General features: G+C 49.4%; 1 protein-coding gene across 2 annotated transcripts in view; it reads right to left on the reverse strand.

Moving 5' to 3' along the window:
- Positions 1-8,745, reverse strand: part of B4GALT6 (beta-1,4-galactosyltransferase 6) — a 110,468-nt gene extending 101,723 nt beyond the window's left edge. Inside the window, exon 1 of one of the 2 annotated variants that reach the window (XM_085891908.1) lies at positions 8,263-8,745. In XM_085891908.1, coding sequence (XP_085748034.1) covers positions 8,263-8,365 — 103 coding nt within the window. In that variant the 5' untranslated portion in view covers positions 8,366-8,745. The remainder of the gene's footprint in view (positions 1-8,262) is intronic. The other variant, XM_085891909.1, reaches the window with a different exon arrangement.
- Positions 8,746-17,723: the final 8,978 nt, after the last annotated feature.

The raw sequence follows: 17,723 nt of genomic DNA on the forward strand, positions 1-17,723 counted from the left end.
CACACACACACACACACACACACACACACACACACACACACGGAAATCTTTGGAAGCTTAACAGAAGAACTGATTCACAGATTCACAGAGGATCAAAGGGGAACAGGGAGATGAAGATCTCACATACGAGTGGATGAGACAACGACGACTACTGCAACCACCGTCACAACAACAGCTCCAAATATTCTCATTTTCTTCTGTGGTTAGCCAGGAGAAAGCTTTTGGCCCACATCTTTAATGAACTGGCTGGCCAGACCTAAACAGACTTTTAATAAAGATGATTAAAGCACTCCAACACTTCACGAAAAACAGTGGGATCTTTAATGTTGACCAGCTAATGCTCGTAGATGCAACATCCAGTTTAACGTCCATCCGAGGGAAGGCACACTGTGATGACTTGTAAAGCACCAATTCAACAGTTTGAGTTTACAGATGGGCCAAGTATTAAAATGATGAGACAACTCAAAAGTAAGTGCACTACCTATGCACCATCCTGTCAGACCACAGAAAGTGCATATGTATGTTGTATTTTAAGTTTTTGTTTCTCGGAACATTACAGACAGCCATGGGTTCTTCCAGGTATGCGACTGATGCATACCATTTGTAATGTTACTGGACACAAAAACAAAATTGGAACAATCAGGGTGACAGATTCAAAGTTTCCGAATCCATGGGATTGACGAAAGGCATCAAACAATGGCAAATGGAGAGACATAGGAGATGTCCAAACAAATCTTTGGCATCTTAAAAATAAACTGCCACAGCTTGTATTCCCTAAAATAATTAAGGACAATTTCATCCCCCCTGCAGTCAGGAAGACATTATCCACCAGCCAAAACAAGCTGTTTCCATGGTTACAGCTCTTTGGTCCCAAAGGATGATGTCGACATCGTGCATGCATTGGATGTTCAGTCGGAAGTCTGTTACACACTATAAACTCTATGAATGGGGCTTCACAGACAGGATGTTGCACAACAAAGTTAGCCATACATCAGAGGGATGTTTAGCTGGGTATCCCATTTACTAGCATTAATTGGTATGGGGTGGAAGGATAGTCTAAAAAAAGGAATACACGCTTGGCTTGAGCAGTCTAATTTGAGTCGGAATCTCGACCCAGACATATACTGTTACCTACCCTTGGCGTTTCACAGGTAGGGTGATGCATCACTGTGTACCCATCCATTGGATGAACATTGACCAATCCAATCTGCCAGCAATGGTCAGTACTGGACATTAAAGGCCCCATGGTGTTTTTACAGAGTGTGAATGGGTTACTGCAGGCACACCGAGCAAATTACAAAAACCTTGCCCCGATGACTGTCTTGAAGTCAAAGGCGAACGATTCAGTGCAATCCTTTCCATTAGACTGTTCTCGCAACACCGAACCTGCCTTCATGCAGAGCACCAGAGAGAGGCACAGTTCAAGGTACACAATATAAGCTTGGTCAGAAATCCTAAATTCTGACAAGTCATGCTTTATCCACGCATAACCAAACAACAACATACAAAACTGCATGCTTTTCAGAACTCAGCACACGTGTCACAGGAAGGAGGAAGCAAGCAAGCAACAGGGTCGATTGTGACGATGAAACATGACAATAATGTCACGCTTTGCATTTGTGGTTGGTTCGACAAAATCTGCACTCGCCCAAATCACAAATAGAAAAACAGGATTTTTATTTCGATTTTATAAAACAGAGCACCTGGCAAATAAAACTCGTTTTTCAATGTATGAACCCTTCATTCTGGGAATGAGGAACTTCACAACCTAATAACACAAAACCAGCTTTAATGTCTGTACATGCACAGCTTGCATATCGGCGCACCAAATATTGAACACCTGAGCAGTCAAGGGATGGATAAAAGGCAGAATGGAATAGATAAGAAGGGTGGAAGCCAGTTTGGAGGGGAAGGAGTAAGGGGTGAAGGAATTGAAATAAAGGCAAAAGTAACTGGAAGGGCACTCGGGAGAGAGCACACCTCTACCACGAGAACATATCGGCCCGATACATTTTTGAGATATCGTGCTGTATATTGTTTTTGGCCCTGTCTCTTAATGGTGAAGGATCACATCAAAAATTCTCGTAATCAGATCCGTATCCGGATCTTCACCAAAATCTAATCAGTTCGTCCATGTCACACCTGTCCACAAAATTTCATCCGGATCCGTTCACAACTTTTGGAGATATCCTGAACACAAAAACAAACAAACAAACAAACAGACAGACGGAAAGGGGTGAAGACAAACTGCTTCACCTTCGGTGGCGGAGGTAACAATCCAAACGGTTCATTAAATGTGTGTTCGAAGTTTGAGAACATGTCGAAGGTTCCAATCGCAGATGGAAATTGATAACTTCACAGTGGGATTATTGGTCAACACCTCAAGTAATGGCAAAACAAACAGGAGTGGAGGAGAGAGAGGGTGGGAGGAAACAGTAACCTGCAAGGAGGGACAGCTTTGGTTGTTTCCCTCAAATAATCCACAACACATGTTCAAAAGGGAAAGAAACACAGCAAGTGTGGAATAAATAGAAAATAAAATAGATTTTTTTTTTAAAGTCTCAAAGGGGAATATTTGTGGACGTATGGGGATGGGGAGAAAATGTATGGGAGGGGTGGGGAGAAAATGTGTGGGAGGGGTGGGGAGAAAATGTATGGGAGGGGTGGGGAGAATGTATGGGAGGGGTGGGGAGAGAATGTATGGGGGGGGGGGAGAGAAAATGTGACATACAGTGGATGAGTAGGCCATACAGAGGTGGGTGGGGCACGTTGGGGTTGGGATATTGGGGGTAGGCGGGGGACATTGAGGGCGGTATAGAGATGGGAAAAAAATTTGGGGTGGGGTAGTGTGGCAAGAGGGCGAAAATCTGGGTAAGGGGACAGAGGACGAGGTCATGTGGAAATGGGCATTGTGGGGGAGTTGTGCTGGGGGGGTGGGGAGCGAGGTGAGGTTGTGGCGGGGGGAAAGTGAGGCGGGGTTATGCTGGGGGGGAGCGAGGTGGGGTTGTGCTGGGAGAGGGTAAGCGAGGTGGGGTTGTGCTGGGAGAGGGTAAGCGAGGTGGGGTTGTGCTGGGAGAGGGTAAGCGAGGTGGGGTTGTGCTGGGAGAGGGTAAGCGAGGTGGGGTTGTGCTGGGAGAGGGTAAGCGAGGTGGGGTTGTGCTGGGAGAGGGTAAGCGAGGTGGGGTTGTGCTGGGAGAGGGTAAGCGAGGTGGGGTTGTGCTGGGAGAGGGTAAGCGAGGTGGGGTTGTGCTGGGAGAGGGTAAGCGAGGTGGGGTTGTGCTGGGAGAGGGTAGCGAGGTGGGGTTGTGCTGGGAGAGGGTAAGCGAGGTGGGGTTGTGCTGGGAGAGGGTAAGCGAGGTGGGGTTGTGCTGGGAGAGGGTAAGCGAGGTGGGGTTGTGCTGGGAGAGGGAGAGGGTAAGCGAGGTGGGGTTGTGCTGGGAGAGGGTGGCGAGGTGGGGTTGTGCTGGGAGAGGGCAAGCGAGGTGGGGTTGTGCTGGGAGAGGGTAAGCGAGGTGGGGTTGTGCTGGGAGAGGGTAAGCGAGGTGGGGTTGTGCTGGGAGAGGGTAAGCGAGGTGGGGTTGTGCTGGGAGAGGGTAAGCGAGGTGGGGTTGTGCTGGGAGAGGGTAAGCTAGGTGGGGTTGTGCTGGGAGAGGGTAAGCTAGGTGGGGTTGTGCTGGGAGAGGGTAAGCGAGGTGGGGTTGTGCTGGGAGAGGGTAAGCGAGGTGGGGATGTGCTTGGGGGGGAAGAGGTGGGGTTGTGCTGGGGGGGAGTGAGGTGGGGTTGTGATGGGAGAGGGTAAGCGAGGTGGGGTTGTGCTGGGAGAGGGTAAGCGAGGTGGGGTTGTGCTGGGAGAGGTTAAGCGAGGTGGGGTTGTGCTGGGAGAGGGTAAGCGAGGTGGGGTTGTGCTGGGAGAGGGTAAGCGAGGTGGGATTGTGCTGGGAGAGGGTAAGCGAGGTGGGGTTGTGCTGGGAGAGGGTAAGCGAGGTGGGGTTGTGCTGGGAGAGGGTAAGCTAGGTGGGGTTGTGCTGGGAGAGGGTAAGCTAGGTGGGGTTGTGCTGAGAGAGGGTAAGCTAGGTGGGGTTGTGCTGGGAGAGGGTAAGCTAAGTGGGGTTGTGCTGGGAGAGGGTAAGCGAGGTGGGGATGTGCTTGGGGGGGGGGGAAGAGGTGGGGTTGTGCTGGGGGGGAGTGAGGTGGGGTTGTGCTGGGAGAGGGTAAGCGAGGTGGGGTTGTGCTGGGAGAGGGTAAGCGAGGTGGGGTTGTGCTGGGAGAGGGTAGCGAGGTGGGGTTGTGCTGGGAGAGGGTAAGCGAGGTGGGGTTGTGCTGGGAGAGGGTAAGCGAGGTGGGGATGTGCTTGGGGGGGAAGAGGTGGGGTTGTGCTGGGAGAGGGTAAGCGAGGTGGGGATGTGCTGGGGGGCGAGGTGGGTTATGCTGGGGGGTGGAAGAGAGGTGGGGTTGTGCTGGGAGAGGTTAAGCGAGGTGGGGTTGTGCTGGGAGAGGATAAGCAAGGTGGGGTTGTGCTGGGAGAGGATAAGCAAGGTGGGGATGTGCTTGGGGGGGGGGGAAGAGGTGGGGTTGTGCTGGGGGGAGTGAGGTGGGGTTGTGCTGGGAGAGGGTAAGCAAGGTGGGGTTGTGCTGGGAGAGGGTAAGCGAGGTGGGGTTGTGCTGGGAGAGGGTAAGCGAGGTGGGGTTGTGCTGGGAGAGGGTAAGCGAGGTGGGGTTGTGCTGGGAGAGGGTAGCGAGGTGGGGTTGTGCTGGGAGAGGGTAAGCGAGGTGGGGTTGTGCTGGGAGAGGGTAAGCGAGGTGGGGTTGTGCTGGGAGAGGGTAAGCGAGGTGGGGTTGTGCTGGGAGAGGGTAAGCGAGGTGGGGATGTGCTTGGGGGGGAAGAGGTGGGGTTGTGCTGGGAGAGGGTAGCGAGGTGGGGATGTGCTGGGAGAGGGGGCGAGGTGGGGTTGTGCTGGGAGAGGGTGGAAGAGAGGTGGGGTTGTGCTGGGAGAGGTTAAGCGAGGTGGGGTTGTGCTGGGAGAGGATAAGCAAGGTGGGGTTGTGCTGGGAGAGGATAAGCAAGGTGGGGATGTGCTTGGGGGGGGAAGAGGTGGGGTTGTGCTGGGGGGGGAGTGAGGTGGGGTTGTGATGGGAGAGGGTAAGCGAGGTGGGGTTGTGCTGGGAGAGGGTAAGCGAGGTGGGGTTGTGCTGGGAGAGGATAAGCGAGGTGGGGTTGTGCTGGGAGAGGGTAAGCGAGGTGGGGTTGTGCTGGGAGAGGGTAGCGAGGTGGGGTTGTGCTGGGAGAGGTTAGCGAGGTGGGGTTGTGCTGGGAGAGGGTAAGCAAGGTGGGGTTGTGCTGGGAGAGGGTAAGCTAGGTAGGGTTGTGCTGGGAGAGGGTAAGCTAGGTGGGGTTGTGCTGGGAGAGGGTAAGCGAGGTGGGAATGTGCTTGGGGGGGGGAAGAGGTGGGGTTGTGCTGGGGGGGAGTGAGGTGGGGTTGTGCTGGGAGAGGGTAAGCGAGGTGGGGTTGTGCTGGGAGAGGGTAAGCGAGGTGGGGTTGTGCTGGGAGAGGGTAGCGAGGTGGGGTTGTGCTGGGAGAGGGTAAGCGAGGTGGGGTTGTGCTGGGAGAGGGTAGCGAGGTGGGGTTGTGCTGGGAGAGGGTAAGCGAGGTGGGGTTGTGCAGGGAGAGGGTAAGCGAGGTGGGGTTGTGCTGGGAGAGGGTAAGCGAGGTGGGGTTGTGCTGGGAGAGGGTAAGCGAGGTGGGGTTGTGCTGGGAGAGGGTAAGCGAGGTGGGGTTGTGCTGGGAGAGGGTAAGCGAGGTGGGGTTGTGCTGGGAGAGGGTAAGCGAGGTGGGGTTGTGCTGGGAGAGGGTAAGCGAGGTGGGGTTGTGCTGGGAGAGGGTAAGCGAGGTGGGGTTGTGCTGGGAGAGGGTAAGCGAGGTGGGGTTGTGCTGGGAGAGGGTAAGCGAGGTGGGGTTGTGCTGGGAGAGGGTAAGCGAGGTGGGGTTGTGCTGGGAGAGGGTAAGCGAGGTGGGGTTGTGCTGGGAGAGGGTAAGCGAGGTGGGGTTGTGCTGGGAGAGGATAAAGCGAGGTGGGGTTGTGCTGGGAGAGGGTAAGCGAGGTGGGGTTGTGCTGGGAGAGGGTAAGCGAGGTGGGGATGTGCTGGGGGGCGAGGTGGGTTATGCTGGGGGGTGGAAGAGAGGTGGGGTTGTGCTGGGAGAGGTTAAGCGAGGTGGGGTTGTGCTGGGAGAGGATAAGCAAGGTGGGGTTGTGCTGGGAGAGGATAAGCAAGGTGGGGATGTGCTTGGGGGGGGGGAAGAGGTGGGGTTGTGCTGGGGGGGGAGTGAGGTGGGGTTGTGCTGGGAGAGGGTAAGCAAGGTGGGGTTGTGCTGGGAGAGGGTAAGCGAGGTGGGGTTGTGCTGGGAGAGGGTAAGCGAAGTGGGGTTGTGCTGGGAGAGGGTAAGCGAGGTGGGGTTGTGCTGGGAGAGGGTAAGCGAGGTGGGGTTGTGCTGGGAGAGGGTAAGCGAGGTGGGGTTGTGCTGGGAGAGGGTGAGCGAGGTGGGGTTGTGCTGGGAGAGGGTAAGCGAGGTGGGGTTGTGCTGGGAGAGGGTAGCGAGGTGGGGTTGTGCGGGGAGAGGGGAAGGGAGGTGGGGTTGTGCTGGGAGAGGGTAAGCGAGGTGGGGTTGTGCTGGGAGAGGGTAAGCGAGGTGGGGTTGTGCTGGGAGAGGGTAAGCGAGGTGGGGTTGTGCTGGGAGAGGGTAAGCGAGGTGGGGTTGTGCTGGGAGTGGGTAAGCGAGGTGGGGTTGTGCTGGGAGAGGGTAAGCGAGGTGGGGTTGTGCTGGGAGAGGGTAAGCGAGGTGGCGTTGTGCTGGGAGAGGGTAAGCGAGGTGGGGTTGTGCTGGGAGAGGGTAGCGAGGTGGGGTTGTGCTGGGAGAGGGTAAGCGAGGTGGGGTTGTGCTGGGAGAGGGTAAGCGAGGTGGGGTTGTGCTGGGAGAGGATAAGCGAGGTGGGGTTGTGCTGGGAGAGGGTAAGCGAGGTGGGGTTGTGCTGGGAGAGGGTAAGCGAGGTGGGGTTGTGCTGGGAGAGGTTAAGCGAGGTGGGGTTGTGCTGGGAGAGGGTAAGCAAGGTGGGGTTGTGCTGGGAGAGGGTAAGCTAGGTAGGGTTGTGCTGGGAGAGGGTAAGCTAGGTGGGGTTGTGCTGGGAGAGGGTAGCGAGGTGGGAATGTGCTTGGGGGGGAAGAGGTGGGGTTGTGCTGGGGGGGAGTGAGGTGGGGTTGTGCTGGGAGAGGGTAAGCGAGGTGGGGTTGTGCTGGGAGAGGGTAAGCGAGGTGGGGTTGTGCTGGGAGAGGGTAAGCGAGGTGGGGTTGTGCTGGGAGAGGGTGGCGAGGTGGGGTTGTGCTGGGAGAGGGTAAGCGAGGTGGGGTTGTGCTTGGAGAGGGTAGCGAGGTGGGGTTGTGCTGGGAGAGGGTAAGCGAGGTGGGGTTGTGCAGGGAGAGGGTAAGCGAGGTGGGGTTGTGCTGGGAGAGGGTAAGCGAGGTGGGGTTCTGCTGGGAGAAGGTAAGCAAGGTGGGGATGTGCTGGGGGGCGCGGTGGGTTATGCTGGGGGGGGGGGAAGAGGTGGGGTTGTGCTGGGGGGAGTGAGGTGGGGTTGTGCTGGGAGAGGGTAAGCGAGGTGGGGTTGTGCTGGGAGAGAGTAAGCGAGGTGGGGTTGTGCTGGGAGAGGGTAAGCGAGGTGGGGTTGTGCTGGGAGAGGGTAAGCGAGGTGGGGTTGTGCTGGGAGAGGGTAAGCGAGGTGGGGTTGTGCTGGGAGAGGGTAAGCGAGGTGGGGTTGTGCTGGGAGAGGGTAAGCGAGGTGGGGTTGTGCTGGGAGAGGGTAAGCGAGGTGGGGTTGTGATGGGAGAGGGTAAGCGAGGTGGGGTTGTGCTGGGAGAGGGTAAGCGAGGTGGGGATGTGCTGGGGTGGGGGGAGCGAGGTGGGTTATGCTGGGGGGGGTGGAAGAGAGGTGGGGTTGTGGCGGCGGCGGTGATGAACAAGGCAATGTTGTAGCAAGAGTGGGGTTATGATGAGGGGAAGGGTGCGAAAGAATCAGAGCAACCGAACAGGTTGGCATTGAGGGACCGGATATGAAGAAGAGACCTAACTGGAAGCGGAAGTATTTTGTAAATTAATGAGTAATAGTTTTCAGGTACCGGGTCGTGAAGACTCCCGAGTGGGTGTTAATGGTGGAGTGTTATGATAATTAATCCGTGATGTGGAATCGCGGCTGATTCCGTGCTTGACTTACCGAGTCCAGGTGCGACGTAGATGAAGTAAAGGAAGGAGGATGAGAGTGAGAAGAGAAAGAGCACGGCAACGATGGATCGATTGCGGAGGCGAAGAAATCTCATAGTAACCAGCGGGCGGACAATGAAGGGGGAGGGCTCGGGGATATATCACGGATGCAGAAGAGCAGGGTCGCAAAGGGACAGGGACAATGGCAGATGGTGAAGAACGCTAAAGGTCGATTCCACCACTCAAAAGAAGAAGTCCCACTCATCCATTGATAAAAATTTGTGTTCGAATAAAGCTGAAATTCTGAACTATGTCCGTACTGAGAATTATCAAAGAAAATAAAAAAATACCTCACAAAACACGGGGGGAGAGAGCAGTTCTAATTCAAAACAAATGCGAAAACGATCAATTTCCTGTCACAAAAGGCGCAGGACGAGCCGCGCCTGGGCTCACTGGTCTACGCCGCCATCGCCGCGACGTCGCGTAGGCGGGATTACGTGATGACGTCACGATGAAATGAAAAGTTACCTCAACGTCGATGTCACGTCGCACATCGATCAGTCTATTGTGACGCGATGATGCGACGCTCTGATTGCCCTCGCTGAAGGACAGGGTATTGTATTTGGGTCCGTTTGCTACTTCGCAAAAAAAATTATATATATATATATATATATATATATATATATAAGATGTGTTAATGATGATGTCATCGCTGTCTTCATTTTGGAGCCATAATTCGATAAGTACAACGCTTGATTTGATAAATTATGAAAAAAAAATTCTCTGCAATTGTTGGTTCAATTGACACAATTTTCACCATTGGAGCGCCTCCTCCTGTATATTTTTCAATGATAATTATGATGTCATATGTCACGTGGTACAGGTGCCATCTTGGTAAAACTGAAAAACTTTTCCTCATCTCCGAAACCACTCCATGGAAAATATTGAAACATGGCTCATTGTAATGTACTCCCCATTGGGAACTCGAGGGGGAGTACTCGGGAGTGCAAAACCTCCGCCGCCAATACTGCTGGGTCACTCAAGTGAACCTTATATCTTATTCATTAAATATGTCAACAGTGCTGACAGAGTTATAGTTCTTTTCTCCATTTTTGGGGGGTGGGGGGGTTGGAAATCACTTAAAACATGTAGAAATGCAAAAAAAAGGTTTTCTTTTTTTGGGGGGTAACAATTTTTTTGGGGGGGTAACAATTTTTTGGGGGCAGGGTTGGAATGCACTTAAAACATGTAGAAATACAAAAAAAAAATTCTCTCACAATTTTTTTTGGGGGGGGGGAACAATTTTTTTTGGGGGGTTGGAAATCACTTAAAACATGTAGAAATGCAAAAAAAAATTCTCTATTTTTTTTGGCGGGGGAGGTAAAAAAAAATTTTTGGGGGGGTTGGAAATCACTTAAAACGGAGAAATGCAAAAAAAAAAATTTTTTTTTCTCTAATTTTTTTTTTGGGGGGGGGGAACCAAGTCCAAAATTTAATGGCATGATCCTTGGACCATACCTCACCCCCCCACCAAGTTTCGTCGAAATCCGTCGAGGAGTTTTTCCATAACACTGTTCACAAACAAACAAACAAACAAACAAACAGAAAGGGGTGAAAACAGTAACCTCCATCCATCTTCGAAGATGGCGGAGGTTATAAGATATGTTAATGATGATGTCATCGGTGCCTTAATTATGACATCTTAATTCGTCAAGTGCAACACTTGATCTGGTCAGTGTGAAAAAAAATTAACTGCAATTGTTGGTCCAATCGACATAATTTTCACCATTGGAGCACCTCCTCCTGTATAATTTTTTAGTGATAATTATGGTGTCATATGTCATGTGGTACAGGCACCATCTTGGAAAAACTGAAAAACTTTGCCCCTCTATATCTCAGAAACCGCTCCATGGAAAAAAAAATTGAAACGGCTCATTGTAATGAACTCTCCATGGGGAATAAGATGTGTTAATGTTGATGTTCATCGCTGTCTTCATTAAGACATCATAATTCGACAAGTACAACGCTTGATTTGATAAATAATAAAAAAAATTCTTTGCAACTGTTGGTCCAATTGACATGAACTTTTGACCATATCTGTGCCTCCTCATGTAGCTTTATGCAAAAAATGAACCATAGCTCATTGTCAAGTACTCTCCATGAGGCATAAGATATGTTAATGATGATGTCCTCAGTGCCTTCATTATGACGTCATAATTCGACATGTACGCTTGATACAATCATTATGAAAAAATTTGAGTCATCTAGGAGTAATTTGGTCAACAAAATTAAATTGATGACATCATAGGTCACGTGTTTCTGCAGCCATCTTGGATAGAAAAACGAACCTTATCCAATCAACAAGAAAATTCACACACCTTATCCCCTGCCCAATTGGAGCCAGAGTGCCATTTTTTGATGTCATAGGTTACATGGTTTAGCAGCCATAGTAGATCTAAGCGAAAATCTTTGAAAATCTTCTTCACTGAAACCGCTAACCGATCAATGCAAAACTTTAATTGATTGATCCACGGGGAATGGATCCCATGGGAAATGGGAAATATAGTTTGATAAAAGTGACATCATCGGTCACTGGTCTAGCACCATATTGGATCAAAGAAAAAAAAACCTTAAAAAAACAGAAGACATGGCTTGCACCAAGTCCTTCTCAAGCAAGATAACACATGGTAAGTATTCTATGTATACCATCGAGTTTATTTTTGAAGTAATTCTTCACCATTGAGAGATGGGGTCAAAAACTATACATAATATGATATCTCAATAAGTTGTGGACGATATATGACAAAACTAGGTGGATGAGATAGTTAGGTGACAACAACAATCTGATTAGATTTTGGTCAAGGTTTGGATCCAGATCCAGGCTATCAGTGGGATAGATAACGTAAACTGTTCAGCCTGGTTGATATATGCCGTCCACCGAGTACCATTCTAGTTTATATTCTGTAAAGAAAATTTAAATAACTCAACAATATTTATTATGGTGATGTTGAAATCTGAGTGAGAATAATTCGTCATTTTCAACATTTCATTTCATTAATTTTAAGCAAAGGTTAAAACCAAAGAATCCAACACGGAGTTTCGCAGCAAAGTGGAAGTGATTTTTGTTCGTGCCATACCATGGAGTATGAAAGCACTCCATATGTGGGGATGCTACGGAAAAAAAATGGCAGCCCATTCATATGTGTACAAAACGATACCCTTCAAAAGTTGACGACTCTACAGTGAAGTCATAAACATTTAAAAGCCAGACGTTTTATGCTCGAACGTTTTCATGACTAACTAGAATGAAAATTATGCCAAAATAACATTGTTAAAATTGCCGATTTGTTCATCCTCAAAATGTTGAGAGGTGTCATTGTGCCGAGTACAATAATGGCTGAAGCAATTACAACGATTCCAATAGAAGGAAATGACATTCTGTTTTGGGTATTGCACCCGTTCCATAAACAAAAAATAATTATAGTTTAAAAAAATTAATACATCACAAAATGCACCGAACTGATGATGACATCATGTTGGCATGACAACGCATGGCTTGGTTTTACACTCTCATGGAATATGGCCACCATTACTTTGTGAAGATTGTACAGTGTTTCTTTCCAGATTGTATAATCACCAATCAGAGAGTCATACCTGCAGCATTTATCGTTTTCCGAAGGACCCAAGTGTTCAGCAATGGTGGATTGAACAAATAAGGTGCTTTATTGCTTTTAGTCTTCGTCTTCCGTCTTGACTCTCTTCCCTTTATTACGGGTAAGGTCCAACAGTACCAAGCTTCTGCCTTGCCTTCACCATGATACTCCTCCACTTCCTGCTGTCTTCAGCCAACTCTCTCCACTCACCAATCACCCCCACCTCACACAACCTTGCAAACTCATCCAATGATCCATGGTCTACCTCATTTCCTCCCACCTGAAGCTCCCTCAACCTATCCACGAACTTTGCCATTTTCTCCTCCCCGATCCACCCCACGTGACCAGCCCTCTTGAGCTGTTCTTTATATAAATCTCCCATCATGTGCATCTGCACACCAATCTCCAAAATCAGTTGATCCATCCTCTTTCTGTCCACCCTAATCAATCCCACAATCCTCCTGACCCAGTTGTTCTCGCAGACCTGCAACCTCTGCTGTCTCTCTGTCGGTGCCACCGTTTCAAGACTGTAAAGGTAGGTCCACATCATACAAGAACCCAAACTTTCACTTTTAATTATCTTGATATCGTTCTGTCTGCTAATTTTATTCTATCGAAATAAATTCAAAATCAGTGTGAAAAGTTGACGTCGCAGAAGTTGCGTACTCACCCTCCGACTCTGTGTACTACTAAGCCATTGTAATCACAACACTGCATAAAAAGGCAATACATATCTCGAATCTCAACCTATACAGAATCCTCTACATTAATTCCCTCCTTAATGTCACCCCTTTCTCCAGATGCAATGCTGTCCTTTACCAAGATTGCTACTCCTCCTCCTATTCTCTCCTTCCTATCACACCGATACACCTTGTAGCCTACTAATCCTGTCCTCCAGTTACTCTCCTCCTTAAACCATGTCTCACTTACTGCAACTATATCGAACTAATTTATATTTTCATTTGTGGATGTTGTCCGATGATTTTGAAGTTTCTTCTGGTGTACCGGCTTCGATGTCCATCGGCACGCAAAACTTCAGCTTTCTTTGTCACTCGTGAGGTATCGATCTTTAATATCAGTCAGTGAGTCATTCAATCAGTGGTTATAAAGAGATTTATGTATTAGATACACAGTATATATACATCCTTCCATCCATGGGACCATGCTCTGTGCAGAGCGTTGGTGCTACCGAAGCAGTCTCCTTGGTTATTCGGCACAATCCTGGAAGGGTTGCCACTCCGACACAGGATACCAGCAAGCTGGCACTCATTTTGCTGACTTCAGAAGAATGAAAGGCAGAGTCAACCCCACTTGGTATTAATTTAACAGCTGAGTTGGATTTGAACTCAGGATCCCAGGATCCCAAGCTCAACACCCTAATCATTAAGCCAACACCAGGCATACAGTGTATATACAGTGTATATACAGTGTATACCAACATATAGTGAGATGTATACAAATGTTGATATATATATATATATATATATATATATATATATATATATATATATATATATATATATATATATATATATATATATATATATATATATATATATATATATATATATATATATATCACCAACATACAGTGATATATATGTACGAGGTCCGTCGAAAAAGTAAGGTGACTGACTTCACAGAAATTTTATTCCAAAAAATATATGGAAATCACAGAAGACATTGATAGAAGACGAAGACGCGTTGTACAGTATATAGATATATACAGTATCTTCTTCTTTCGGCTGCTCCCGTGAGGGGTCACCACAGCGGATCATCCGTATGATCCGCATAGTGATTTGGCACATGTTTTACGCCGGATGCCCTTCCTGACGCAACCCTGGTCGCCTCTTACGACACAGGGATAAGGTACACCTATTTTAACCGGGGTATACACCGGCCCAGTATACTGGTACTCATTTCGCCGACCTCCGAAGGATGACAGGCTGAGTCAATCCCCTGGTGTATTAATTCAGTGGCCCAACGGGGCTTGAACTCAGGACCTCTTGGATCCCAAGCCGCTGCCCTAACCACTGCGCCAACACCAGGCTCATATGTACGTATATACAGTATATGTACGGTATATATATTTATGAAAAAAATGTATGTGTGTATATATATATATATATATATATATATATATATATATATATATATATATATATATATATATATATATATATATATATATATATATATATATATATATATATATATATATACTAGCATATATCTGTGATCCGCACGGAGTTGAATGGGTGGCAAAAGGTGGATGAGGCATAATAGTTGATGTTCTGGGAAGCTGGGGAGGGTGTCATTGGGGATGTGATGCACTATGGTTTCCTGTCCTTAGTTTTCTAAAGGACCTCCCTGTAGATGACATTTGGGTGAGTGTCTTGTTGCTGAATAGTCCTTGTGAGGAATTATTGTCCACTTTGATAGCAATATAGGAGTAACCTCTTGCACTTGAAAATTCAACATATAGTTGGCCATGAGAGAACACAGGGGCTGGGAGGTATATTTCGAGTTTGTCAAATGTTTGGCCCTGGGATTTGTTTATGGTCATCGAGTATGCGAGTCTGACTGGAAATTGCATCCTCTGCAGTATGACTGGAAGGTTGGCATCTGATGGGGCAAGTTTAACGTGATGTAGGCCTAGCCCTTGACTGAACAGGAGCAGTGGGGGGTGACCGAGAATCAGAATGCAAATTTCAATGAACGGCACTTTTTGGCGCACATCCGACGATCGAACACCGCTTGGATGCTTTAATTTGAAGATCACACACGCAAGACACAACACAGGTAACGATGGCGGATGAGAAACGTCAAATTACGTGCAGACGTTAACAGAAATAATTTTTTTTTTAAATTAATCTTTACTTTAAAAACAATGTTTCTTGTTACATTTTTTTCGTGTCAAATTCACCTTCTGAGGTAGTCAGCATGTGCAGAAGAGGGTTTTACATTGCAGACGTTGTTTTCTAGGAGTGGCATTACGCTTCTCGGTGGTGACGGTCTGTCAACAAATGACATCTGAGAATGACTGATGATGTCATGACTGAATTACGCCTCTCAGCGGTGACGTCACACGTCGCCATGCAAACGAATGTAAAAATTAGAAAATCGCCCAAAATTCCCAAATGTATCCATCTGGCGCAATCTCACATATCCCATGCTGTTCATTGGACCACAGAGCACCCGCATGCCGAAAGTGGAGACAATCCGTCTGGCAGTTTTGGAGGAGATACGTCAAATTACACGCAGACGTTAACAGAAATAATATATAGATATGTATATACACTGTACATATATATATATATATATATATATATATATATATATATATATATATATATATATATATATATATATATATATATATATATATATATTGTTGTGGTTACCAAATTCGCAAACCACCATTCAGGTCCCTTAGGTGAGATATCTCGGTAAGTATATGTGTAGTTAGGCCCAAACCCGTTGTCTAGAGGGAATAAATGTTATTCATGCGTGCTGCGACTCTTCAGGATAGCCGTTTTTCTTTTACTATCTTTATTTTGGACCAACCGCCATTGTTGCCACCGCCGGCCGCGTCTCAACAGTCATCACAACATCAACCACCCACCGCGGCGCCGCTTTACCACAGCAGCCACGACCTTTGCCGTCACACCTCGCAACCGTCGCATCGCCACCGTTCTTGCGCCGCTTGTGGGTACCGGTATTGGACTCGTGCAGGGCGCGCACCGAACAGCGTGTACAAAACCACGGACTTTCCGCTCCAAAAACGGATCAAAAACGACTCACGCCCACTTTTGTTCCATCCAATCGGTGAGCGAGGGGCGATTTGGCCCCGCCTCCAGGGCGTTGGAGGGCGTTCGCTATATGCAAATTCATGGATCAAAATGCATTCACGCCCACTTTTTCTCGGGCCAATGGGGAGCGAGGTGAAAGGTCGAAGGCAGGGGGTCAAAGGCGAAGCCACGGGCTTATATAAGCGGCTGCGTTCGTCAGAAAAGGGTCGTCGTGTGCGTTGGAGTCGTGTGTGCGTTGGAAGGAGTTCGCAGGAGGAAGAGTTCGGAGTTGGAGTCGGAGCGAAGAGGACGGAGCTGTGGAGAGGCGGCGGCGGCGAAGGCAGACGAGGGGGTGCTCGCGTCGGTGCCGGGAGCTGCACACCAGGGAGGCCGACGGCGCGACCTGGTCGAGGTGGAGACGCTCGTCGCGGGTCCCGAGACAGAGTAAAAATCCTCCTTTCCCCGAGCATCAGCAACCCCCTCCTGTTTCCCCCCGTGCTGAGATAGTGTGACCAAGGGGGCCCCCTTCCCACCCCCTACCAGACACTGTCCGCGAGGCCCGCGGAGTTGAGGCACCACCGCCGCTCCGCGTCTCATCACCAGACGGGTAGGCCCGACACGGTCTCGGCCCCAGGCCCGCCTACCCCCTCATCCTGGAGGGTGGTTCTCTTTTCTTTTGCTTTGGGAATGTGTGTTGTCGGCGCCGTCTGTGAAGTAAAATTGTATAAGTGTTGCCGTGTGCTCGCGTAATCGGTATTAGATCTGCATTGTCGCATTTGCTTTTTGTCTTCTCCTTTTCTATGTGCTTTTGGTGGAATTGTATATGTGTGCTTTCCGTTCATCGCGAATAAATGTGCTTTATGTTGAACTGTTTCCCGCTTCGCTTCGTCATTTCTCTCATTGAATCCTCATTTTGCTTCATGTAAAGGGTTGGTAGTGGGCTGAATACGCCCGATAATTAATCGAACCGTCGAGGCCGACGATAACACCGCTCGGTTATCCCGATAGTACGGAACGGGTCGCTTAAGTGGCCCGTGTCCGAAGTCGACCTGCGGCGAGGTGCGATCGCCCGGTCTACCCTCCGTGTGGGTACTTAGGTAGGTCGAATTTGGCGAGCAACCCTATCCCACGCGGGGGCCGATTGGCTCGATCGCGGTGAGACCGAAAGGTCCACCCGTGACTGGTTCCCGGCGTTAGTCCGAGAGGGTCACGACTGGATTGTCCGTCCGGTGGGCGACGTGCCGCGATTCGAGTTACGTGGCCGTTAGCACGCCGGCGGGCGCGAATCCGTAACACTGGTGTCAGGTCGTGCGATACAAATCCATCGCCCTCCTCGCGGCACTGGTATCGGAGAACAGGAAAACGGGCTCTCCTGTCTCCAGCTAAATTCACGGGAATCGGTCCAGGGGTGAGAGAAGCGACCCCCGATTCCCTCCAAATTACGAGCGAGCGAAATTAACCCTTCACGAGAAGCAAGATGGCGTCTCAAGGCGAGCGGGAGCCGGGGGTATTAGAAATGGATGTAGAATGTGTAGGATCCATGGCCCAGGATGGAATGCCCGTGCAGGAACATGAACTCGTCCAACTGAACCCAGAGCCCGAAATAGGTGCGGCAGCGGCCGCGGTGTATGACACCTCCCCTCCCCCTCACCACCAAAACCCTTCCCCGATCCCTGCCGAAACGACTCACCCAAGCGCACCCGACATGGCCCAGCTATTCGCCATGCTGGCGGCAATGACAGCAAAGATGGATACAAATACAAATGAAGTGAAAACGACGATGGATGCGAATACACAGCAAACGAACAAGCAAATAAACGGAATGGAAGCAAACATGAAGGAGGAAATGAAAGAACTACGGGGTGAGACGCAGAACATGGGCCGATGCCTGCAGGCTCGCATGAAGGCCGTGACCAGGGAGCTGGGAATGGCGACTCCACGTGTGGGAGCAAACGAGTTGGAAGGGGGTGCAACGGCTGACAGGCCCGCGGTGGAGGCGGGTAAAAAATAATTCGGGGGGCGTGTTGGGC

This window comes from Eptatretus burgeri, chromosome 8 (assembly GCF_056783735.1).
Source record: "Eptatretus burgeri isolate ZD-2024b chromosome 8, Ebu_testis_v1, whole genome shotgun sequence".
Taxonomy (NCBI): domain Eukaryota; kingdom Metazoa; phylum Chordata; class Myxini; order Myxiniformes; family Myxinidae; genus Eptatretus; species Eptatretus burgeri.